General features: G+C 37.5%; 1 pseudogene and 2 gene segments (V, D, J or C); 2 read left to right on the top strand and 1 right to left on the bottom strand.

Annotated features, from left to right (window-relative positions):
• The window catches only part of LOC109699244 (immunoglobulin kappa variable 4-1-like), a 935238-nt gene that overhangs the window by 695072 nt on the left and 212459 nt on the right, over nt 1–27707 (top strand).
• Nucleotides 1–27707, top strand: part of LOC109678727 (14-3-3 protein zeta/delta-like) — a 57011-nt pseudogene that overhangs the window by 12207 nt on the left and 17097 nt on the right.
• LOC141414981 (immunoglobulin kappa variable 4-1-like) lies at nt 21062–21790 on the bottom strand. The segment is given in 2 exon segments: nt 21062–21495; nt 21698–21790. Coding segments are annotated over 2 exon segments (483 nt in total).

Genomic DNA, 27707 nt, shown 5'->3' with positions numbered 1-27707 from the left:
AATATTAATGACCTCAATTCCCCAATCAAAGATGTAGAATGGTGAGTTGGATTTAAAAATAACTCCCAAAATTTGTTGCTTGCAAGAAATGCATCTAATGAGAAAGAAATACTGGCTTAGAGTAAAAATGATTGTCCAAGCAAATACACCCAAAAAGTGGGCAGGAGTAGTGATATTCATATCAGCTAAAAGAGACTTCAGGCCTAAATTAGTCAGAAGGTACAGTGAAGTTCTCCTCATATGAATAAAGGAGCATTCCATCAAGAGGAAAAAAATTCTTAATTGCTATCTGCCAAACACTGGTGCATCCAGCTGCATTCAAAAATAAAAAACATGGGAAAAAATGATGGCCAAGGGAGGGATTCGAATCTCTATGCTCTGTGACTTCAGAAACCTTCTTGAGACCCTGAAGCCACACTTGGGTAATTCTGATTGCTCCTAACCAAAATAATAACAGCCACCACATTAGGTACAGAAAAAATTCAAAGACTGACCCTTAAATCAGACTTTATTGCACCTAACAGCCATGAAAATCCCATGTGGCATAAACAGCAAGGCTTGTCCAAGCTCTGGCCCTGAGAAAAAGGCCTCTAGCCAATTCTCTTTTCTTTTCTTTTCCTTTCTTTTCTTTTCATTCTTCTTCCAACAAGCAGAAGACAGATTTCAATCAGAATCAAACCTTGCAACATCCTGGATCCCAAGCCCATACAAAGCCTTCCTATGCCACACAAAATGATACTATTTCTTCCCAACAGCTGGCTCCAAAACTGCCAGCATGAAAATGGAGAAGATAAATGTAAGCATCACACACCATGCACAACTCCCCTACCCAACCCCTCACCCAGGAAAAATAACCCAGTGCAGCACATAGGCAGACTGAACCTCCCAAAAAAATGGAAGAGATAAACATCAAACTGTAATCTGACACCAGCATTGGAGGGTGGCATGGAATGCTGAACCCACCCTAGAGAATGAGGGAGGGGCAAAGAGCCATCTCTCACTGCTGATCTGTCTGGGGTGTGGCTAGGAACCAGGCTCTCTTAAAGCAGCAAAGGTTGAGAGCAGAGGTGCACTGGTAAGCCAATTGCCTAGAGGAGCAACTGGCACCCAGCAGAGGTGGGAGAGTCCTAAAGGCTAAGAAAGGGAAATTAACCTCCCAAAGCAGGGCAGTAGGTGGATCCCAGAGCCAATATCCAGGACAGAGGGCAGCATTCAAAGCTGAATTGCTCAACCTTGCTGGGAGGAGGAGCTGGCCAAACAGAGTTGTAGCTGAAGAACACCCCAGCTGTCTCCTGCTGAAAACAACTCTGACCACCCTGCATGAGCTAGAAATCTTACCTCACCTCACAACTCCAACTAATCATGTGGACAGAAGGTTCAAATACCACTCACCAAAATTTTATTAATAGACTGAACTCAACCAAGTACCTGAATTTATGTTTTAATTGTGTTTCTTTTTTTCTTTTGTCTTTCTATCTTTATTTTCCTTTTTTTATTCCTATATTATTAACACCATCATCACTATTCACTTATCCCCATTCTTATCCTCTTCACTCTCCCTCCTTCTCCTGTACGGCAATCCACTGTTCTTCCTCCCAATTACTCTTTTGGCCCCCTCTCATCCAATCTCTCTCCTGTCTTCATCTTCCCCTCCCATCCTGCTGCAACCTGTATCCACACTACCCCTCCCTCCTACACACTCACCACTACTGACTACTCTGCTCTACCAAATGCACACAACACCAGCCCCCATCAATCCCTGACACAAACACTCTCCACTACAACAACAGAAATATACCTAAACATACACAAGGGCCACAAAACCCAGTAACCCCTAAAACTCTCAACCCACTCACTCCTTTTTTCCTTAGTGCCACCTTTACCAATTCCCCATAATCTTTAACTGGCCTAATAACCATTATATCCAATTCCAACTGTTTATAGATAACATCAAGTGGTTTTCTATAGAATATACTAACAACTGGTCTGGTATTCAACCTGTGAACTTGTTAATGCTAAATTACACCTCAGACAAGGGTCAGATAAAGCATGTCAACCTAGTAAACAATGAAATCAGCCACAACACAAAAATTAAATCAGGGAAAGAAATCAGGCAATCAAACCCACCATCTAGCCTACCAAAAATATAGTTGCACAGCACAAAGTGGAGGAATGGGAAGAAGAAGAAGAGATGGACACTATCCTCCTCAAAAAAAAAATTCAATACAGAGTTCAGTGGGAAATGAACAAAATGGATACCCAGTCCTTGACCTTAACAAAACAATGATAAATGTAACTAAAGCACTCAGAAATACACACAAAACAAACCTCAAAGAAGAAATCTCTGAGAAATTCATAGAGAAGATATTAAACATGGTCAACTACAATGTACAAATGACTCAAGAAATTTTAAGATACCAAAAACAAAGGGCATGAGATGACACAGAGACAAATAAAGGAATTTAAAGAGCAGCTCAACAAACACCAAAGTGAAATAAAGGACGCTATAAAAAAGAAATGCGTGAATTAAAGAGGACCACAAAAATTATTGAAAAAAAAAAGAGTTGATCACACTTTGGAAAAACCTCAGAAGAAAGAATCAAACAGGTATTCTAAAAATTAAAAGTCCCTATAGTCAAACAAAAAACTCAGTGAAATGCCACTCCAGGAGACTAGAGAAAGTGAAAGACAGAATCTCAGAACTCGAAGATAAAAGAGAAATTAAAGAAAAAACAAAAGAAATCTTAGTAAAACAACTCAAGAGCCATGAAAGGAATATGCAAGAACTCAGCAACCCCATCAAAAGACCAAGCCTGAGAATAATGGCCATTTGAAGGAGAAGAGGTGCAAACCAAAGGGATACATATCATGTTTAATAAAATAATACAAGAAAATTTCCCAAATCAGAAGAAAGTTTTGCCCATTCAGGTACAGGAAGCCTCCGGAACACCAAACAGAACTGACCAAAATACAACCTCTCTGTGGCATATCATCATCAAAACAACAAGCATAGAGAACAGAGAAAGAATATGGAAGGCTGTAAGAGAGAAAAAATAAATAACATATAAAGGTAAACACATCAAAATAACAAGAAGGGCATGGAGTGATGTATTTCAGGCACTAAGAGAAAATAACTTCAACCCTAGGATACTCTACCCAGCAAAACTATCATTCAAAATAGATGGAGCAATAAAAATCTTCCATGATAAACAGAAACTAAAACAGTATATGAACACCAAGCCACCACTACAAAAGATTCTACAAAGAATTCTGCACACAGACGATGAAAGCAAACAAAACCATGAGAGGACAGGAGCCATCAAACCATAGGAGAAGAAAAGACAAGCAATCAGAGAGTAGTATTGAGTTGTCTGCACAGAATCAAACCCTTAAACAACAAAAACAATAAAATGAAAGGAATCACCACATATCTATCAATACTAACACTGAATGTTAACAGACTCAACTCCCCCATCAAAAGACACCATTTGGAAAACTGGATTAAAAAGGAAGATCCAACAATCTGTTGTTTACAAGAGACCCATCTCATTGACAGAAATAAACACTGGCTTAGGGTGAAAGATGGAAGAAGATTTACCAAGCCAATGTACCCCCAAAATAAGAAGTAGTAACAATAATTATATTAGAAAAGTAGACTTTAAACTTACATTCATCAAACGAAAGGATGCTTCATACTAATAAAAGGAGAAATACATCAAAAGGAAATAACATTTAACAATCTATATGCACCCAATGTCAATGCACCCAATTTCATCAAACATACACTAAAGGACTTAAAAGCACATATAGACTCCAACATAGTGGTCGTGACAGACTTTAATACCCTTCTTATCACCAATATATGGGTCATCCAAACAAAAAATCAACAAAGAAATCCTAGAACTAAATGACACCATAAATCAAATGAACCTAACTGATGTCTACAGATTATTTCGTCCAATGAAAATACAATATACATTCTTGTCATAAGCCCACAGAATTTTTCCAAAGCAAGCCTCAGCAAATGTAAGAAAATAGAAATAACTCCATGCATTCTATAGGGTCACAATGCATTAAGTCTACAACTCAATGACAACAAAAAAAAAAAAACAGAAAATATACCAATTGGAGGCTGAATAATACATTGCCCAATGATCAGTGCATCAAAGGAGGAATAAGAGAGGAAGTAAAAAGTTTGCTGGAAGCTAATGAAAATTAAAACACAACCTACCAGAATTTATGGGACATAGCATGGGCAGTACTAAGAAGAAAGTGTATAGCCATGAGTAAAGGACAGAAAGTTCCCAAATAAATGAACCAATGCTACATCTCAAACTCCTAGAAAAGCAAGACCAAACTAAACCCAAAACAAGCAGGAGAGAAATAATAAAAATAAGGGCTGAAATTAGTGAAATAGAGAAAAAAAAGAAAAAACATACAAAGAACCAATGAAACACACAGCTGTTTCATTTAAAAAATAAATAAGATTGAGAAGCCCCTCACAAATCTGACTACAGTGAGGAGGGAAAAGACCCATATTACAAAAATCACAAATGAAAAAGAGGAGATAACAGTGAACACCACAGAAATCTAGGGAATCATCAGAGACTACTTTCAGAACCTATATTCCAATAATTTAGAAAATCTTGAATAGATGGACAAATTTCTAAATACTTAAGACCATCCAAAACTGAGCTAAGAGGATATTAACCACCTAAACAGATCTATAACATGTAATAAAATTATAGCAGCAGTGAAGACTCTCCCAAAAAAAGAAAAGCCCAGGGCCTGACAGATACTCAGCTGAATTCTACCAGACCTTCAAAGAAGAACTAGTACCAGCACTCCTTAAACATTTCCAGGAAATAGAAAGGGAAGGAAAATGTCCAACTCATTCTTTAAAGTCAGTATTACTCATCCCAAAACTGGACAAAAACACATCCAAAAAGGAGAACTATAGGCCAATCTCCTTAATGAACATTGATGTAAAATCTTCAATAAAATGATAGCAAACCAAATTCAACAACATATCAGAAAGATCATTCACCATGACCAAGTCAGCTTTACCCCAGGGATGCAGGGGAGGTTCAATATATGCAAGCCAATAAATGTAATACAGCATATTAAAGACAAAAAACACTTGATAAACCCAATAGATGCAGAAAAAAACCTTTGGTAAGATTCAAATAACTTCATGATAAAAGCTCTAAGAACTAGGAACAGAAGGAATGCACCTCAATATTACAAAGGCTATATATGACAACTTATAGCCAACATCATACTTAATGGAGAAAAACTGAAACAATTAACCTTAAACTCAGGAATGAGACAAGGGTGCCCACTCTCCCTATTCCTATTCAACATAGACCTGGAATTCCTAGCCAGAGCAATAAGGTAAGAAGAAAAAAAAGGAATACAAATGGATAAAGAAACAGTCAAAATATCCCTATTTGCAGATGACATGATCCTATACCTCAAAGACTCAAAAAATTCTACCCAAAAACATCTGGACACCATGAACAGCTTCAACAATGTAACAGGATACAAAATCAACTTTAAAAATCATAGCCTTTCTATACAACAAAAATGACCAAATTGAGAAAGAATACAGGAAAACAATTCAATTTACAATAGCTTCAAAAAAATTATATACCTAGGAGTAAACTTAATGAAGGACATAAATGACCTCTTTAAGGAGAACTACAAACCACTGAAGAAAGAGATCAAAGAAATTACAGAAGATGGAAAGATCTCACATGCTCATGGATTGGTAGAATCATCATAGTAAAAATGGACATACTACCAAAAGCAATCTACATGTTCAACACAATATCCATCAAAATTCCAATGATATTCATCACAGAGATTGAAAAAATCTACCATAAAGTTCATTGGGAAACACAAAACACAGCAAATAGCCAAGGCCAATACTGAGCAAAAAGAGCAACGCTGCAGATATCACAATACCTGACTTCAAACTATACTACAGAGCCATAGCAATAAAAACAGCATGGTACTACCACGAAAACAGATATGAACATGGGAACAGAATAGAGGACCCAGATATGAATCCACACAGCTATCTATGTCCACCTTATTTTTGACAAAAGCACCAAAAAATTCCAATGGAGAAAAGAGCCTTTGCAACAAATGGAGTTGGGAAAAGTGGCTAATTTCAGAAAACTGAAATTAGATCCATGCCTGTCACCACGTACTAGTATTAACTCCAAGTGGATTAAGGACCTTAATGGCAGACCCAAAACCTTGCAGTTAGTACAGGAAAGAGCAGGGAATATTCTGGAAGCAATAAGTACAGGAAATGAATTCCTCAGTAGCTCACCATCAGCCCAGCAACTAAGAGAAAGCATGGGCAAACTAAGAGAAAGGATGGACATGAAATTAAAAAGCATATGACCAACAAAGAAATGGTCTCTAAATTGAAGAGATCACTAACAGAGTGAGAGAAAATATTTGCTAGCTATACATCAGACAAAAGAAAAGACTGATAACCAGAATATACACATAGCTCAAAAAATTAAATTCCCCCAAAATCAATGAACCGATAAAGAAGTGTGAAATTGAACTAAACAGAACTTTTTCTAAGGAAAAAATTCCAAATAGCCAAAAAACACATGAAACAATGCTCACCATCCTGGCCATAAAGGAAATGCAAATCAAAACCACACTCAGATTCCAACCAGGATTCCATGAAGGCAACTAGAGGGAGGAAGCAGAACACCTGCTTCCTAAAGTAAAATCTTGGAGAGACGCTGGAGATATGGCTTGCAGGAAAAACCAACAAGAGGAAGCAAAACTCCGACACCTCCACACCCCCAGTCCGCACATAGCATCCCCACTGCACATTAAATGGAGAAACCAGAAGGGCTCCCTTGCCGGCAGACGCCAGTGCCTAACCTGCTTGGGAGAAGCAGACCACCAGGTGAGCTAAGCAGTATGCAGTACTCCCACAGACAACCCTGGGCCAAATCAGCATAGCCTCCTGGACAAACTGAACCCCATCCAGAGAAAAAAGAGAAAAAAAAACCTGAATAATAAACAAGCAGCTAAAAAAATAATAAAAACATGTAGCAAAGAGGGAAGGGCACCCTGAGATCCAGGGAGGGGGGAGGGTCACTCGCCACTCAAACTGTAAATAAAGCCAGTGAGAGAAGGCAGGAACAGGGGTATCTGCCCAGCAACCTTGGAGAGGGGAAAGCTTGTAACAGCAGCTAAAATGTGGCATGCCCCACTGGAGAGTGGGGGAGGGGCACCTCTCCATGTGAACTCTAAATAATGAAAAAAGACTGCAATTGAAACAGGCAGGTAAGGGCTGTATACTGGAGAAAACAAAACGGGCATGTGTCCAGGAGAATGCTAAATAAACAAAGCCTGCTGGGCTAGGTGAGTGTAAAGCTCATTCCTGAGATTTGCATAAATAAAGCCTGCAGCAGCAGATGGCTGACAATAGGTGGCAGGTGAGCCACAGCCTCAGATAGACATTCACAGAGCTGTCTACAGACTCTTTTTTTTTGTCTTATCTTTGATAAGACAGTGACAGAATAAGGACTGGATGCTGAAGGACTAACTGAAACTGTATTGCATTTGAACTTGGCAATTTTATTTTGTTTTAGTTTGGTTTGGTTTGGTTTTTGTTTTTGTTTTTTCCCCTTTGATGAGATAAAAACAGAACTTCTTCTCAGACACCAACAACAGGACTGGAGGCTGAAGGACTAACAACAAAATTATTAAGACTGAAACTTTATTGCATTTGAACTTGGGGATTTTTTTTTTTTATCTTCTGTCTGTTTGGGTCACTGTTGATCAGTACAACATCTCTACCTGTTTATTTCTTTGGCTCTGTTTGCACATGTGTGTGTGTGTTTGGTTTGGTTTTTTTCCCTTTTTCTTTAACTTCTTTGCTTTCCCTCTCTTCTCGCCCTTCCACTCCAGATTTCACCATTGTTATTATTACAAACTAGACAATACTGAATTACATACAGTACAGGGACAGTAACAATAGCAAGGGTAATGATGTAAAGATGGAAAAAAGAAGGAAACCATTTCCTCACCAATAATAAATTAGTACAGGAACCAGAGGGAAATGAAGAAAACAGATACCCAGATCCAGACTCAAACAAAACAATGATAAACTATGCCAAATAAACCAATGAAGCCCACAAGAACCACTTGAAAGAAGAAATCCTGCAAGTAATCAATGAGAATTTTATAGAGATGATACTGGATATGCTCAACCAAAATGTACAGGAGACACTCACGAAATTCCAAGACAACAAAAATAGAGATTTGAGAAATCACAACAACAAAAAAAAGGAAACTATAGAAGCACTGTATAAACACCAAAGTGAAACAAAGAACATGATAAATAAAGAGATAAATGAACTCAGGTCGAAAATAGACAATATTAAAGAGGAAAGGACTCAGGATATGGAAAACCTCAGAAAAAAAAAGGAAAAAGAAATGCAAAACAAAATGGAAGCCCAATCCAGCAGACTAAAACAAGCAAAAGACAGAATCTCAGAACTCGAAGATGAAATGGTAATTAAAAGAAAAACCAAAGAACTATTAATTAAACAACTCAAGAACTGTGAAAAGAAAATGCAAGAACTTACTGACTCCATCAAAAGACTAAATCTGAGAATAATGGGCATTGAAGAAGGAGAAGAAGTGCGAGCAAAAGGAATGCATACTATATTCAACAAAATAATAACAGAAAATTTCCCAAATCTAGAGAATTCTATGCCCATACAGGTTCAGAACACCAAACAGACTTGACCAAAATAAAACTACATCATGACATATTATCATTAAAACAACAAGTACAGAGTTTAGAGAAAGAATATTGAAGGCTGTAAGAGAGAAAAAAGAACACACAAAGGTAAACCCATACCAGACTTCTCAACAGAAATATTAAAAGCAAGAAGAGCTTGGGGTGAGGTCTTCCAGGGACTGAATTAAAATAACTTCAACCTTAGAATACTCTACCCAGCAAAATTATCATTCAAAATAGATGGAGCAATAAAAGTTTTCCATGATAAACAGAAACTAAAACAATATATGACCACCAAGCCACCACTAAAAAAGATTCTTCAAGGGATTCTGCACACAAAAGTGAAACTCAACATAACCATGAAAGGGGAGGCAGTACCAAACCACAGGAAAAGGAAAGACAAGAAAGTAGAGAGTAACATCAATTTAGCCACACACAATCAAACCCTCAAAGAACAAAGACAACTAAATGACAGGAATCACCACATACCTATCAGTACTAACATTTAATGTTACCGGACTTAATTTCCCCATCAAAAGGCACCATCTGACAAACTGGATTAAAAAGGAAGATATAACAATTTGTTGCTTACAGGAAATGCTCCTCATCTATACAAATAAACACAGGCTTAAGATGAAAGGCTGGAAGAAGTTTTACCAATCCAGTGGCCCCCAAAAACAGGCAGGAGCAGCAATACGTATCTTGGACAAAGTAGACTTCAAATCTACATTGATCAAATGAGATAAAGAAGGACATTCAATACTAATAAATACTAATAAAAGGGGAATTAGACCAAAAGGAAATAACAATTATCAACCTATATGCACCCAAGGTCAACACCCAATTTCATCAGTCATACCCTGAAGGACCTAAAAGCATATATTAACTCCAACACAGTGGTTGTGGGAGACTTTAACACCCCACTATCATCAATAGATAGGTCATCCAAACAAAAAAATCAATAAAGAAATCCTAATCTAAAACATATCATACACCAAATGGATCTAGTTGATGTCTACAGAACATTTCATCCAACTTCTACACAATATACATTCTTCTCAGCAGCCCATGGAACCTTTTCCAAAATAGATAATACCCTAGGGCACAAAGCAAGCCTCAGCAACTATAAGAAAAAAGAAATTATACCATGCATTCTATCTGATCACAATGCAATAAAACGAGAACTCAACAACAAAAATGAAGACAAAAAACATGCAAACAGCTTAAAACTGAATAACTCATTGCTTAATGGACAATGGGTCACTGATGAAATAAAGGAAGAAATTAAAAGGTTCCTGGAAGTCAATAAAAATGAAAACACAACCTACCAGAACCTATGGGACACAGCAAAGGCAGTCCTGAGAGGAAAGTTTATAGCCATGAGTGCATATATTAAAAAGAATGAAAGATCTCAAATCAATGACCTAATGTTACATCTCAAACTCCTAGAAAAACAAGAACACACAAATCCCAAAACAAATAGAAGGAGAGAAATAATAAAAATAAGAGCTGAAATCAATGAAGGAGAAACAAAAAACACCATACAAAGAATTAATGAAACAAAAGGTCAGTTCTTTGGAAAAATAAATAAGATTGATAGACCCTTGGCAAACCTGACTAAAATGAAGAAAGAAAAAACCCAAATCAGTAAAATCAGGAATGCAAAAGGGGAGATAACACCAAACACCATGGAAGTTGAGGACATCATCAGAGACTACTTTGAGAACCTATATTCAAATAAATTTGAAAATCTTGAAGCAAGACAGATTTCTAGATACTTATGATCATCCAAAACTGAACCAAGAGGACATTAGTCACCTGAATAGACCTATAACACAAAATGAAATTGAAGCAGCAATCAAGAGTCTCTCCAAAAAGAAAAGTCCAGGAACTGATGGATTCTCTGCTGAATTCTTTCAGACTTTAAAGCAGAACTGATACCAACCCTCCTTAAACTGTTCCATGAACTAGAAAGGGTTGGAAAACTGCCTAACACATTTTATGAAGCCAGTATTACACTTATCCCCAAAACAGGCAAAGACACCTCCAAAAAGGAGAACTATAGGCCAATCTCCTCAATAAAATAATGGCAAACTGAATTCAACAACACATTAAAAATATCATTCACCAGGATCAAGTAGGCTTCATCCCAGAAATGCAGGGATGGTTCAAGATATGAAAACCAATAAATGTAATACACAACAATAACAGAAACAAAGACAAAAACAACATGATTATCTCAATAGATGCAGAAAAAACCTTTGATAAGATCTGACACCATTTCATGATAAAAGCTCTAAGAAAACCAGGAATAGAAGGAAAGTAATCAACATTATAAAAGCCATATATGACAAACCAACAGCCAGCATTGTACTTAATGGTGAAAAACTGATATCATTCCCTCTAAAACCAGGAATGCCCACTATTTTCACTCCTATTCAACATAGTACTGAAAATCCCAGACAGGGCAATTAGGCAAGAAGAAGGAATAAAAGGAATACAAATAGGTAAAGAAACTGCCAAACATCCCTATTTGCAGATGATATGATCCTATACCTTAAGACCCAAAAAACTCTACCCAAAAGCTCCTAGACACCATCAACAGCTATAGCAAGGTAGCAGAATACAAAATCAACATAGAAAAATCATTAGCATTTCTACACACTAATAATGAACAAACTGAGAAAGAATATAGGAAAACAAATCCATTTACAATAGCCTCAAAAAAAATCAAATACCTAGGTGTAAACCTAACAAAGGATGTGAAAGACCTCTACAAGGAAAACTATAAACTTCTGAAGAAAGAGACTGAAGAAGACTATAGAAAGTGGAGAGATCTCCCATGCTCATGGATTGGTAGAATCAACATAGTAAAAATGTCTATACTCCCAAAAGTAATCTACATGATTAATGCGATTCCCATCAAAATCCCAATGACATTCATCAAAGAAATTAAAAAATCAACCATTAAATTTATTTGGAAACCCAAGAGGCCACAAATAGCCAAGGCAATATTCAGTAAAAAGAAAAATGCTGGAGGTATCACAATACCTGACTTCAAACTATATTACAAAGCAATAGAAATGAAAACAGCATGGTACTGGCACAAAAACAGACATGAAGACCAGTGGAACAGAATAGAGGACCCAGATATGAAGCCACACAACCATAACCAACTTACATTTAACAAAGGCACTAAAAATATACAATGAAGAAAAGACAGCTTCTTCAACAAAAACTGCTGGGAAAACTGGTTAGCAGTCTGCAAAAAACTGAAACTAGATCCATGTTTATCACCCTATACCAATATTAATTCAAAATGGATCAAGGATCTTAATATCAGACCCCATCCTCTAAAGTTGGTACAGGAAAGAATAGGAAATACTTTGGAACTAATAGGTATAGGCAAGGACTTTCTCAACAACTAAGAGATAGCACAGAGAAATGGGACTTCATAACACTAAAAACCTTCTGCTCAACAAAAGAAATGGTCTCTAAACTGAACAGAAAACCCACAGAGTAGGAGAAAATATTTTCCAGCTTCACATCAAAGGACTGATAACCAGAATATATAGGGGAACTAAAAAAACTAAACTCTCCCAAAATTAATGAACCAATAAAGAAATGGGCAAGTGAACTAAACAGAACTTTCTCAAAAGAAGAAATTCAAATGGCCAAAAAACACATGAAAAAACGCTCACCATCTCTAGCCATAAAGGAAATGCAAATCAAAACCACACTAAGATTCCACCTCACCCCTGTTAGAATAGCCATGATTAGAAACACCACTAACAACAGGTGTTGGCGAGAATGTGGGGGATAAGGAACACTCATACACTGCTGGTGAGAATGCAAACTAGTGCAACCACTCTGGAAAAAAATGTGGAATCCCCTTAAAAATCTAAACATAGATGTGCCATATGATCCAGCAATCCCACTCCTGGTGTTATACCCAAAGGAATGTGAGACAGGTTACTCCAGAGGCACTTGCTCACCCATGTTTATTGCAGCACTATTCACAATAGCCAAGTTATGGAAATGGCCAAGATGCCCCACCACTGATGAATTGATTAAGAACATGTGATACTTATACAAAATGGAATTTTATGCAGCCATGAAAAAGAATGAAATTTTATCATTTGCCAGTAAATGGATGGAACTGGAGAACATCATTCTGAGTGAGGTTAGCCTGGCCCAAAAGACCAAAACTCGTATGTTCTCCCTCATATGCAGACATTAGATCAAGTGTAAACACAACAAGGGGACTGGACTCTGATCACACAATAAAGCGAGAGCACACAAGGGAGGTATGTGGATAGGTAAGACACCCAAAAAAACTAGATAGCATTTGTTGCCCTCAATGCAAAGAAACTAATGCAGATACTTTAAAGTGACAGAGGTCAATAGGAGAAGGGGACCAGGAACTAGAGAAAAGATTAGTTTGAGAAGAATTAATTTAGAAGATAACATGCATGCACAGGAAAGCAATGCGAGTCAACTCCCTGTATAGCTATCCTTATCTCAACTAGCAAAAACCCTTGGTCCTTCCTATTATTGCTTATACTCTCTCTTCAACAAAATCAGAGATAAGGGCAAAATAGTTTCTGCCTTATAGCAAGGGGTTAGAGGGGAAAGGAAGGGGGCAGGGTAGGTAAGGGAGAGGGTGGGAAGAAGGGGGGAGAAATGACCCAAACATTGTATGCACATATGAATAAAAGAAAAAAAAAAGATTCCACCCAGTTAGAATGGCTAGCATCAAGAACACTACCAACAACAATGTTGATGAGGATGTGGGGGAAAAGGAACCCTCATACTTTGCTGGTGGGTTTGTAAGCTAGTACAACCACTTTGGAAAAAAATATGGAGGCACCTTAAAAAACTAAACATAGATCTTCCATACCACCCAGCAATACCATTCCTAGGGATATGCCCAAAGGAATAAGACTCAAGTTATTATAAAAGCACCTGCACACCCATGTTTATTGCAGCAATATTTACAATAACCAAGCTATGGAAATAGCCAAGATGCCCCACAACTGACAAATGAATCAACAAAGTATGGTATTTATACAAAATGGAATTTTACTCAGCCACAAAGAAGAATGAAATTTTGTCATTAGCAAGTAAATGGATGGAACTAGACAACATCATCTTAAGCAAAGTTAGGCAGGCTCAGAAGGCCAAAAATTGCATTTTCTCCCCCTAATATGTGAATTATAAACCCAAAACAAACAGAAATATTTTTGAACATGGGTCACACACTCAGGGGAGAATGCACACAGGAGAAATAGGGAAAGGAAACATAAAGCTTGACTGTGGTTGATGCGCTCCCTGTTGAGGACAGAATAAAGAAAATTAACAGAGGCCACTATGGGTAGGGGAACAAGAAGCAGTGAAGAGATCTGGTAGAAATGAACCAATGTGGATTGCAAAACACAAGTGCATGAAAACAACGCTAAGAATCTCTCTGTATAGCTATCTTTATCCCAAACTAGCAAAAATGATATATCTTTCTTATTATCTCTTATGCTTTTCTCTTCAACAGAATCAGAGAAGAGGGAGGAACAGTTTCTGCCTGCAAGTGGGGTTTGGGCAGGGTGATGGGGGACAGAAAGTGGTACAATGTATACACATGTAAGTAAATGTAAAAGACATTACAGACCTCAATATTCCTCTCTTAAAGATAAATAAGTCATCCAGACAAAAGATCACAAAGAAACCTCAAAATGAAATGACTTGATAGGACAAATAGACTTAACAGGCATCTACAGAGTGTTCCATCCATCAGCTGCACAATATACATTTCTCTCAGCAGCCCATGGAACTTTCCCTAAAATGGGTCATATTTTAGATCACAAAGCAAGTCTTATCCAATGTAAGAAAGTTGAAATAACTCCCTGTATTTTACCAGACCACAATGGAATAAAACTAGAACACAACAGAAAAAGAAACTATAGAAAATATTCAAATCTTTAAAGACTGAACAACAGATTGTTGAATAAACAGTGGGTCATTGAAGAAATAAGAAGAGATATCAAAATACTCCTGCAATATAATGAAAACATAACCTACCAGAGCCTTTGGGATACACCCAAGGCAGTATTGAGAGGAAAGTTTATAGCTTTTAGTACCTATATTTTTTAAAAGAGAGAGAGAGATCACAAATAAATAACTTAATGAGGAATCCTTATGCTCATGAAAAAGCCAAACCCAAACCCATCAGATGAAAAGAAATAATAAAAATTTTGATTAAATCCTTAGCCAACCTCACAAAAGGAGGAGAGAAAACCCATTATTTTGTATTAATTTACTTTCTCACAAATGTATAATAAAAATCAGCAACATAGCACACTGTAAACAGTTGCTTGTTTTCCATATGGCTGACTTGGAGCTCAATTAACTGCTACTCAGCATCACAAAAGAGTATTCTAATAAATATTTCTTACCAGAGAAAAGACCAAAATTAAAAATTCAAAGTACAGTTTCCATTAAATACTTATTGCTTTCACACCATGTTCAATTCACCAAATAAATCCTGAAGTTGAACCAACAATAGATAAGCAGATTGCCCCCAAAGGAGGCCACTTGTTATAAACTGTTAACTCTTGCATACTTAAGAGCACCTCATAGCACTTCTCACTCTCTTTCCTAAATTATCAATCTTCCTTTCTCTTTACAGCATCACTCTCATTAACATAGAAACATCATTTTTAGTATAACAGCTAGAAACTTTCATCTCTCTCCAGGCATGAAACATTTATTTTTTTCTTTACTACAAAGCTCTTTGAAAGAGCTGTCTCTAGTCACCATTCCCAAATCTTATAACTGAGGATAACTCAAACTTCTTCCTGGAGCTTTCCCCTATTCAAGGTGCTACACAACTATCTCATGAAATTACTCAACTCTAGGTCACCTGAGACTCACATTCCAAATTCAATGGTCACATCCCAGTCCTCATATAATTAGGGTAAGACACAGCATTTAATGAGTTGGCAACACACTGTCCCTTAAAACAATTTCTTCACTGAGCTTCCACACATCTCTCTTGCTTCTCTTCCGTCCCCACTGCTCCTTCTCAAATTAATTTTCTTTTCCTCTTCATCACCCCTCTCTCTGATCTCAGTCCTTGGGCTCCTGATCTGTTCAACACTCGTTTCCTTGGTTATAAGATTTCAATCTCCAGTGCATTTTTCTCCCCTGAATTCCAGACTCATATAGTCAACAGTCTACTCGGCAACTACAATGCAGGTCTGACACACATCACAAACCTGAGTGTCCTGAAATAAATTCCTGCTCTTTCTCCCCAAAATCACTTGTCCCAGTCAGCTCTACCTAAACAAATGCCAAGGCTTCCCTTCCAGTTACTGGAGGAAAAATGGCAGAGTAATCCTGAGTCTTCTCTCTCACACCCCTGGATAACATCATCAGCAAATTGTTAATCTCTGTCTCCAACACTTCCAGTGCTCACTCCATGTACCAAAGCCATCCAGATTGAAAGTTAGCACTGGCCTCCTAATTGTTGCTTCCTGTCTGTGTATACCACTCCTGAAGATCATTTAAAACTGCGAATCAAATCACATCTGCCCTATTTTAAACCCTCTACTCATTCAAATCCTTCAAGCAGCCTCCAAAGCCCTTCACAACGTGCTCCTCTTCATCTCTTTAACTCTTTTCTCACTACTATTGTCCTAGTTTTACCTCCTTCCACAATACTGGCTTCCTTCTATTTCTCCAACATACTGGTTCCTATCCCGCCTCAGAAATGTATCTCCCGAGATAGAGATAGATTCCTAAAGGTCATTCTCTCACCATTGGTGAGACGTTAATTAAAGCTTGCCTTCCAGTGCACCCTTCCATGACTATCTTTGGTAGATCAGTTGTGAAAATGTTTCCGTTGTTTATCCCTCCTTGTATCCCTGCTGATCATAGAGCACTTAAAATAATATGTGTTTTATATTTATTGATGCATTTGTGGGGGTTAGATTTTGATCATTTGTTTTTTATCGATATATTAAGGAGTTCAGCATGTTCTGATATATTTTGAAATGACATGGATACTATTTTCAAATAATGAACATATCCATCATCTGAAATAGTTACCCTTTTATGTGTTGTGCAAGACCATTAAAACTCTATTCTTTTGGCAAAAATATCAAATCAAGTAAATTTTATTAACATTGGCAATGTGATATATTCTTCATGTTGTACACTAAATCTCTAGATTCCGTTATCCCATATATCTGCACATTGTGTACCTACACACACATGTCCCCATGGTCCATTCTTTTTATTCCCCCACCTGTGATTTTAAGACTAAATAATATTCCATTATATGTATATTGATATAAATATATAGAGAAAGAGATCACATCTTTTTTATTCATTCATCTATCTATGCACACTTTGATTATTTCTATATCTTACCTATGACTATCAAAGTGCTATTGTCTTTATGAACTGGTGATTTCGTTTCCTTTGGTTATATACCCAGAAAAGGAATTGTTGGGTCATCTGAAAGTTCTATTTTTCATTTCCATAAGAAGGTCCATAATGTCTACCGTGATGGCCACACCAAGCTACCCTCTCAACAAAAGTGTTTAAGACCTCCTTTTTTCTCCACTCCCTCACCAACACTTCTTACCTATTACTTTTTTTATGGAATCTTCCATGAAAAAGGTCAGGTGATATCTCATCATGGTTTTGATTTTAATTTCCCTGTTGATTAATGATGTTGGCCACCTTTTCACATACATGAGGGTCACTCATATGCCTTCTCTGTAGACATATTTATTCAGGTCATTTGTCCATTTATTTTTACTCAGATTATTTGTTTTTCTGCTCATAAGTTATGTGAGTTCCTCTATTTTTGGATACTATTTATGAAATATATGGTTTGCAATTTTTTTCTCCCAAACTTTAGGTTGTTTCTTAATTGTGTTGATTATTGCCAATGCTGTACATAATATTTTATTTAATATTTATTGCTGGTATCACATTTATTTATTTTTGCTTTTAGTGTAATATTAAAAACAACATTGAAAGACTAATATCAAGGCAATTCCCCCTATGTTTTCATCTAGAATTTATGTTTCCTGGTCTCACACTGAAGAATTTTCTCCACATTCTGTATGGTATAACACACAGATCCAATATCATTTTTTGATGTGGAAGTTCACAGCATGATTTATTGAAGACATTAACCCTTATCCATTACATCTTCCTAGTGCCCTTTTCAAAAATTAGTAGACCATGAACGTGTGAGTTTATTTCTAGATTCTCTGTTCTATTCCATTAGTCTATGCACTATTTGTATGTCAGTGTCATGCTGTTTTGATTACTACACCTTTGTAATGTAATTTAGAATCAGGTAGTGTGATGACTTTAGTTTTTATTCTGTTTTTCAATATTGCATTGACCCTTCAAAGTCTTCTGTGGTTCCAGGTGAATTTTAAAATTACCTTTTCCAGCTGTTGAATAATAAGGGGAAGGAGAGAAAAGGTAGGGAAAACTAAAAGAGGGCATTAGAGTACTTAAAGTACAACATATTCACAGATGAAATCCATGGCAAAACCCCTTTGAACAATAATTGCACAATGAAGGACAGGGGTGTAAGACAGACCCTTCTACAGAGAAGGTACTATCAAGAAGGGAGAGGCTAATAGAGAAGGTGAAGGAGGGTGAATATGATTGATGAACCTTATATAGTATATGAAGATAGAACATTGAAACCTCTCAAAATCAATTAAGTTGTAGGATGGGGATGAGAAAGGATAATAGTGGATGAACCTAACTTAGGTACATTGTAAGCATATATGAAAATGTCACAGTGAACCCCCCTGTACAACTAACATATGCTTTAAAAATACTTTTAAAAGAATCACTTCTTCTATTTATGTGGAAATGTCTTTGAAATTTTGAGAGGAATTGTATTGAATATGTATGTTGTTCTGGGTAGCATAAACATTTAGCAATGTTAATTCTTCCAATCTAAAACCACAGTATATCTTTCCATTTATTTGTGTCTTCTTCAATTTCTTTCAGTAGAACTTTGTGGGTGTCAGTATGTGGATTTTTCACCTCTTCCCTTAAATTGATTCCTAAGTATTTTTATTTTATTTGTTTTACTTGGCAGTACTGGGGATTGAACTAAAGGCCTCGCACTTTCTAGGCAAGCAGTTCTCCACATTTTTGCTTATGTTATTTTCATACAGTGTCTACTGTTTTTACCAACACCCACCTTTGACCACAATGCTCCTACCTGTGCCTCATAAGTAGTTGAGATTAGTCATGTGTTGCTACTGCCTGGCTTATTTGTTGAGATGTGGTCTCACTGTTTGCTCAGGTTCTCATTGAAATTTGATCCATGCTTCCTCCTCCTTTCAAATAGCAGTGGTCATAGCCACTGCTCCTGGCATTTTTTTATTTTTTCATACTATTGTAAGTAAAATCATTTTCTTCATTTACTTTCCATGTAAATTGTTATTTATGAAAAGAAATGTGACTGATTTTGTATAGCCTTTATACCACATACTAATAATTCATTTATTATACAAAATCATTTATTACTTATTTTCATGAAATTTGATATTTTTAACTTGATACATAGTAAGTACTCAGTAAACATTCTTAATAAACACATTAAAAATTTTTTATTAGGATATATTCATTACACAGGGGGATTCATAGTGACAATTCTGATTAATCCTATGTTGTGCATTGGTTAGATCACTCCCATCTTCTCTCCTCCTCAACCTGCTCTCCACCCAACTTAAAGTAATTGCAGGAGGTTTCTTTGCTCTCTTTCATATTATATATGAAGTCCATCAACCATATACCCTCATCTTTATCTCCTTCATTCACCCTTCCCCTCTTACTGGTACCCAACACAAAAACACTGTACCCATTTTACAGACCTATCTTTCATTATTAATTTTTAAGTTGATGTTCAAAGAGGTTTCTCTGCACATCCTCACTGTCAGTATACTTTATTTTGGTCCATAAAACATCTTCCATTACTCTCCCTGACCACTTTACCTCCCATCCCCCACTCTAATTTTCAGTAGCTTTCAACACACATCCTTATCTCCTCTACCTTCACAGATGTTATGTTTCATGACATTACTGATGCGCTATCATTCTCTTTTCTTTTCCCCCTTTGCCCAAGTTCCATAGAGTAATAACACAATTACTAACATGTTCTACCTATCAGTTTATATATGCTTGTTTTTGTATGTATTTATATCTTTTGGATCTATATTCCACATATGAGAGAAAACATGCAACCTTTGTCTTTCTGAGTCTGCCTTACTTCACTTAACGTGATGTTCTCCAATTGCATCCATTTAACTTCAAACCACATGTCATTATTCCTTATAGCTGAGGAAAAGTCCATTGTGTATATATAATTAACATCAATATTTTAAAATATTTCTCACTGGTATGAGAAGGTACTGTATAAGAAAGAGTGCAATACTCAGCTTTGCTGAGATATTTTCTGGAACTAAATTTCATTCTCCCAAGTATTTTAGGTGGGGACGAAAAAAAAATACTAGTATGACTGGAGTTTATCCTGTTACACTGACATGGCCATACATAAGACAAACAATATCCATCACAAATTAGACTCAAACTAGAGAAAATTGACAACTTATGGGGAAACCTAATGGGAATTCTGTCCCATTTTCTACAGTGATTGAGTTAAAGAATTCAAGGATTGCCTTTGAAAGAAAGAGTATGACAGATAGAAATGAAGGGAAAGGGGCAGATTAGGAGGGAGGAAAGAGTAGGAAAGCATTTTGTGTGAAACTGACTAGAAAGGCTCATCTGTAAAACAGGTGTGGAAAGAAGAACCAAGATGGAAATAAGAACCTCTGTGTCCAAGGGTTGGAATTGGGGACAAAGATTTAATAATAGGAATGATAGACTTGAGAGGCAATTAGAAGTTATAAAAAGAAGGAGACTAGGGGGATAAGTCAAAATGGAATTGTTCTTGATTCAAGGAGGTCTAGTAAAGAGGAATTGTTCTGTCAACATGTGAAAAGCAATAGGTTTTTCTCTAAAGGGTAAAGATTAATTTTCTTGGCTCAGTCATACAATATATTCACAAGAAATATTCAAGTTCTAGAAACTCAAAAATACCTAACAGTCTCTTGGAGTGTCTTACATTTCTCTTCAATAACCTACCATGAAAAAGGATCCAGAGAAAAGTCAGTTCTGGAATTTTCTCCTGAACCCTGGGAGCTTTCCAGGAACTCCAGTAATAAATGCAACTTCCTAGAAAGACAGGATGCATGTGAGATCAGGGTTATGTGAGGAGGAAGTAGCTGGTGAAGAAAGGATCACTGACCCATGGCCTAGGGAGGAGGTTTTTGATTGAGGCTGAAGCACTGTGGGTGGAAAGCTATAACCCTGCTGACAGTAGTAATCTGCCACATCTTCAGCCTGGAGGCTGCTGATGGTGAGAGTGAAATCTGTGCCAGACCCACTGCCACTGAAGCGGTCAGGGACCCCAGATGCCTGAGTGGATGCCCAGTAGATGAGAAGTTTAGGAGGCTGTCCTGGTTTCTGCTGGTACCAGGCCAAGTAGTTCTTCTGGTTTGAACTGTATAAAAGACTCTGGCTGGACTTACAATTGATGGTGATTCTCTCTCCTATAGACGCAGCCAGGGAGGCTGGAGACTGAGTCACCATGATGTCCCCACAGGCACCTGCAATCAGGAGAGGACAATAAACATACATACACACACACAGACTTTATAATACAAACATTGAATATGTCATTTAAAATGCACTTTCTAATGGTTGGGTTCATATTGGAAATAGTCATTACTTCCTACTACATCTTAAAAACCATTTTGTCAGCTCAACAACAAATTACTCTGAAGGAACTGCAACATTTAAGTTTCTCACCAGAGACCCATAGCAATAAGGTGATGAGGACTCGGGTTTGCAACACCATCTTGTTGTCCCTGCCTGCCTAATGCAGCTCTGTTCTTATTGCAAAGGTGTCATTCATAAAATTGGAGCAGTGGGACTGGGCTGGAGGAGTTATGCAAAGCAATCAGAATATACAAAAACAAATTGTGCCGGCAGTGGACTGTAAATGTATCTGATGTAAGATACCAAGAATATCAACACAGAAAGCATGATTGTGGGACCAGAAAAGACTCAGGAGTCAATTTTCAGTTCTAAGATTAACTTAGAATCTCTAAAACCTCAAACTGCTAGTGAATTAATGAAGAGCTCCTATTTTAAACAAAAAATACTTAGAAGTGGATTCAGTATTACAAAATTACATGTTAGTTTTCTCAGATTAATAATCTTGGTGAAATAATAAAACATCCTGGAAAGACACCAAAAGAGACAAAGGAGAATGTGGGGAGAGGGGGAGGAAAGGAGGAAGGGAAGGAAAAGTGTCAGACAGAAAGTGTCTGAAGGGAGAGAAAGGTAATCAACATAAAAAACTATTGAAAAGCAACTTTAAACACAAAATTCTGTCCAAGCAAAACAGAGACTTAAAAAGAAAATGCAGAATACTTTTAAAACATATAAAAGCTGAAAGAACACAGGATCTACAGTTTCACAGTATAAAAAAATGCTAATGTAAGTTCTCAAGTCACAAGGAAAATGACAGCTAATGAAAACCTAAATAACTCTGCGAATGGCAAGTACAATAAAAATTTACAATTTTTTAATTTAATTCTATTTAACAGTTAATTGACTAGTATATTATGGCCTTTATAACATGTCAATATAAAATGTACAAAAACAGCAAAATTTAAGACCTACCTATACAATCATGTTAAAAAGGAATGTTCAAGGGAATATTTCAGGTCAGGGGAATCTAGATGAAAACTCACTCTATATCAGACTATACTCACAGGCAACCACCAAGAATGTCCCCTGTGTTTCCTATCTCCACGTATTCTTAACACTAGCATTAACACAGTCCTATGTACATTGAATAGGGCTTACTCATGTAATCAACCCAATTCTGAGTGTTTTAAAAGGCTAGGACATTAAAGCTACTGTGGCTTCTGACTACTCTCCTTTGGATAATTTTCTCCAGCTGGATGTCATCTTGTTAGAATACGCATGAAGCCCTATGGACAGGTCCACATAGTAAGATAAAGAAGCGCCTGACAACATGAATTTGCAAATGTCTGAGTGGGCCATTGCAAAAAAACCAGTGAAGTCTTTTGATGGCTGTAACTCTCCCTGATTTTATCTTGACAGCAATCTAGGAGAAACTTGAGCCAGAACCAACTAGGAATGCCATTCTCAAATTCCTCACAAGCCCAAAGAGTGTAACAGAATAAAATTTTACCATATTGAACTGGTGGAATCCAGGGCAATATTTTGCACAGAAATCACAGAGATGGACCTGTTGGTACCTGTCTATAATCTAAGAAGTCATGAGCCGAGGCAGGAAGGTCAACAGATCAAGTCCAACTTAGACTGCATAGTGAGACCCAGCCTTAAAAAAAAAAAAACTCAAGGCAAAAGGCCCTGAGTTCAAAACACATTACCACCAAAAACAAGAAGAAAGGCAGTTCCTTATTCTGAAAATCACCCAGGATCACTACCATCCCAAAATGCAGGGTAGGGAGAGAGAAGGTGAAGAGTTTCATTATAGGGACACTTTGTACCTATTGTATTATTTTGGAGTTTTGAAACAGCTTACCAAATAAATACAAAATAAAAGTTGTATTTTAACTTTCTTTTATAATCATATCCAGGTCTGCTGTGTCTCCCAGTTCAGGGCTCTTGACACACTGATGACTGTGCTGAAAGAGAGTCAGATTCTCTTTATATTTTAAAAGCATATAAAGTAAACATTGCCGAAATATTGGATGCAAACTATGAGTGAAATAGAATATCAGAGAATGACTGCTAAATGTGCTTAGGACTAGGAAGCCATAGAATTTGAAACAATGTCTTCTGAGAAGGGAAATGCCCAGGGAAAGCAAACTTGGAAGGCAGGTGGGAATTAGGACTTCAGGAGAAACACACTAGAATTGTGAGATGCTGTCAACCTCCAACTGGCAATGCTGCTAAGGTGGATGTTTATGTGAGATTCTGAAGTTCAGAGAAGCAGTCTGAACTGGAGGAACAAATCTGGGACATGAGGTAAGATCTCTAGGCAATGAGTATAAGCAGGTGAAGGCAGACTGATAACTATTAAGTAGCTCAATAAGTGGAAGTCAAACAGATGAAGAGAAATAAGTATGGACTCCAAGAAGCAGCAGCTATCAAGGTAAGAAATGACCTAACAAAGGCAGTGTCCTTAAAATGCCTAGTCAGTTTTAAAATATAAAATTTATATCCCTTTTTTTTTCTTGTGGCACTGGGGTTTAAACTCAAGGCCTTATGATTGCTAGACAGGTGCTCTACCACTTGAGCCATTCCTCCAGCTGCTAAAATATAAAATTTAAAAAGCTAAATGAAGACAAATTTTTCTTTTCCACTTAGTTATTTAAATAGTCCACGCACTTTCATTTGTAGGATCACAAATCTCTGGGCAAGTGGAAGATTTGGAAGGTTACTTTTGAAAAACAGTTGGGCACTTGCTGCCCTCTACTGGCCACCGGCATGCACTAAACACTCCAGGGAGGATGGTTCATCACCTTTCCTCTTGCAAAGCATCTTTAATGTTTTGCCTACTAGCCAGTGATCTAGTGCAATAACTGGAGCAGACTTATTTCAGTATCTCAGTATGAAAGCAATGCTTCTTCTGTCACCTTATTTTTATTCTACACATAGGATACAAGGTCACAGAAAATTTGCATGCAAGCTCATTTGCTTAGTTCATCAAACGTATTTCTACTGCTCTTCCCATCATTTGACTCCTCCTTCCCACCCAACTACCCCCCATCTGCAGGCAAGTACAGCACACAACCGGTTCTGCGTGTTATAGCAACTCTGCTGTCTGGTACACTAACTGAATTAGTTGTTCCTCCACAAGACATTCCTGTCTTCACATTTTAAGTGAATCCTCGCAGACACAGTAACTATCCATGATATCATCTGGTCTATGGTCCTCTCATTCTTATCTGTCTCCAAGTTCAAGGTGCTCATTTATGTTGCAAAGTGTTCTGCAGATGCACAGAGTTCTGTTTACATGCATGTACATTCTCATCACTGCCGACTTCACAGTTTAACTTTCTATCCCTGACATTCATCACTCTCTGGCTCAAATGCAGCCAGTAGATTTCATGTCTAAAAGGAGATATTGGCCATGTAAAGGTCATGGAAGAGCCCTGCAAAAATGCACAAGTCCTGAGATATGGATGTGGTGAGCCTGAAGAGGTCAATGAAGGAAGCCATGTTGGAGGCAGTCATAAGCCTAAGCTAGGAGACTGTGGAGGTCTGCTAGCACACTTGAGCTTTCTTCCAAGTATGTGCAATAAGAGCATGTGGTGAATTAGTAAGAAGTAGTTCATGTTTTTACCGACTTCTTTTGAGTGCATGTTTTGCCTGATATGCATGGAAGGAAAAAGTGTGGAGGCCTTCATTATTCCTGTGCCAACAGAACTGTTGGCACTTTCATCCTCTGAAATCACTTAATGATAGTCAAAATTAAAAACTCTGAGTAATAGCAGTTCTAAATAACCATATAGGACCAAATCATTACATGGTACATTAAAAATCATATTATCTACACAGAATTATAATTTTGCTAGCCCAACAATTTCTTACCCTGGAATCAATATACATTCTCCCAGGTATTCAGTTAAACAAAAATTCAGTTTCTGATTTTTCAGATGTAATGAAATATGATGACTTTAAGAAGGGGAAATTTCCTGAGTAAAACCAATGAAATCACAGAACTCTTAAAAGTCTGGATCTATAGTAAAAGAAAGGAAATTTGGAAAGATCAGGACATGAAAAGGATTAGGTGAGGGGAGATTCTCTAATGCTGGTGTTGGAGTCAAAGGGAGGCCTGTTTGAGGGAATGAGCGCATCTTCCAGGACCTGCGAGTTGCCAACCAGAAAAGAAATGGGTACTCAGCTACAACTTCAAAAAACCAATTCTGCCACAGAACTTGAGATGGAAGAAGACCCTGAGCTTCACATGAAGTTCTGCCACCCTACTCTTCAATTTTAACTTTGAGAGTCAAAAGGAACCATCCATCCAATTCCTAGATTTCTGATGTATAGACCTCTGACCCCATGAGTTGTGAAACTGATGGGCATTTGTTCCTCAGCAATACAAAACTAGTAGAGATATCAATGTGACACTTGTTAATGAGAGAACCAGAACTCTAAATAGCAGTTATTTTCCTAGTCCCCTTTGGAAACAACACAATAATCCCCTTGTATAGCTATCTTTATCACAAGCTAGCAAAAAAAACATGTTTCCCTTATTATCTTTTATGTTTTTTCTTCTGCAAAACTGAGAACAGGAGGGCAGAACAGGTTCTGCCCAGGTACTGGTTGACGTTGGCATCAGTGAGATGGGGGAGGTAATGGGGAAAGGGGTAGGAGGATGGATACGGTGCAAATAATGCATACAAGTGTATGTAAATGCAAAAATGATACCTGTTAAAATAAAGCAAAAAGTTTAAATTTAAAGAAAAAGATGTTATCTCCCATGTAGCTCATGGCCAAGGTGATGCTGAAATCTCTGGCTTGAGCTGCCATGTGGTGAAGCTCTGCACTTTTTCTACCATATATTTATTCCTCACTTGTGAACATATCCACAAAATCAAAACTGAATTCTGTTCTACACACACACACATGAATACAGGCGTGGTGGCTATTGCCTCCAATACCAGCTACTGATGAACAGAAATAGAATCATGGTTTGAGATTAGATGGAGAAAAAGTAACACCATATCACAAAGATCAAATGGGAAATGTGCCTCATGACTGCAATACCAGCTCTCAAGAGGTAGGAGGATCCCTGGAACACAATCTACCTATTTACCCTCCTGCATAGCTGAGATAACAGGCATGCGCCACCCAGACTGGCCCCAACAGATGGATCTTGAAGAAGGGCATTGTCTTTCCTTTCTGTCTTCATGGTCACGTTCCACAACACTTGAAGGACTCTGGGCAAGGTGCTCTGTAAGGGACAGGGGAGAGCTGACGATATCCCTAAAAGACCTAAAACTCACCAGACCCCACATGTTCCAGATGCCCAATGCATGTTCCCTTTGATGTGCAGCACTATTAAACATTTCAAATTCATATTGTATTCTAAGGAATAGTGGCAGGGGAAGGTCATATCTTTGAATTTAATATGGACTCTTCCTATTATTGAAATGCTACATGTATTCTAAGTATAGAAAACTTCTGGGTGTCATCCTACTAGACATTTACTTGATGTTATGGTTTGAATATGGAATTTTTCAAAGGACATAATTGTTGAAGTCTTGGCCCCCAGTAGATAAATCCAATCTCTGAGAGGTGATTGGGTCGAGAAAGCTCTGACTGAGTCAGTAGATTAATCCATTGATGAATTCAGAATTTGATGGCATTTTGAGGAGGTGTTAAAAGTCAGGAGGGATGTTGATTGGGGGAGGTGCATGCCTACAAGTGGATCTTTGAAGGGTTGAACCATCCTTGGCAGCTTCATGTTTCTCTCTCTGCTTTCCAGCAGCCATGAGCTGAGCTGCTTTCTTCTGCCACACTCTTCCACCATGATGCCTCTGTCTTGCCACAGACCTAAAAGCAATGGAACAAGATAACCACGGAGTGAAACCTCTGAAACTGTGAGCCAAACAAATCTTTCTTCCTTTAAGTTATTAGCCTCAGGTGCTTGCCACAGTAAAGAAAACCCTGAAAAACACAGTTGGCTCAGCTCATACCACAACAAACCTTTCCCTGAGAAATACCTGACACATCCATACATATGGGCACTTCTGTACATCCATAAATATGGGCACATCAAGTAAGTCACAAAGGTTCAATTCAT

This window comes from Castor canadensis, chromosome 12, assembly GCF_047511655.1.
Source record: "Castor canadensis chromosome 12, mCasCan1.hap1v2, whole genome shotgun sequence".
In the NCBI taxonomy this organism is placed as follows: domain Eukaryota; kingdom Metazoa; phylum Chordata; class Mammalia; order Rodentia; family Castoridae; genus Castor; species Castor canadensis.
The sequence above is the reverse complement of the archived record's forward strand: the minus strand, read 5'-3'. Positions and strand labels throughout refer to the sequence as shown.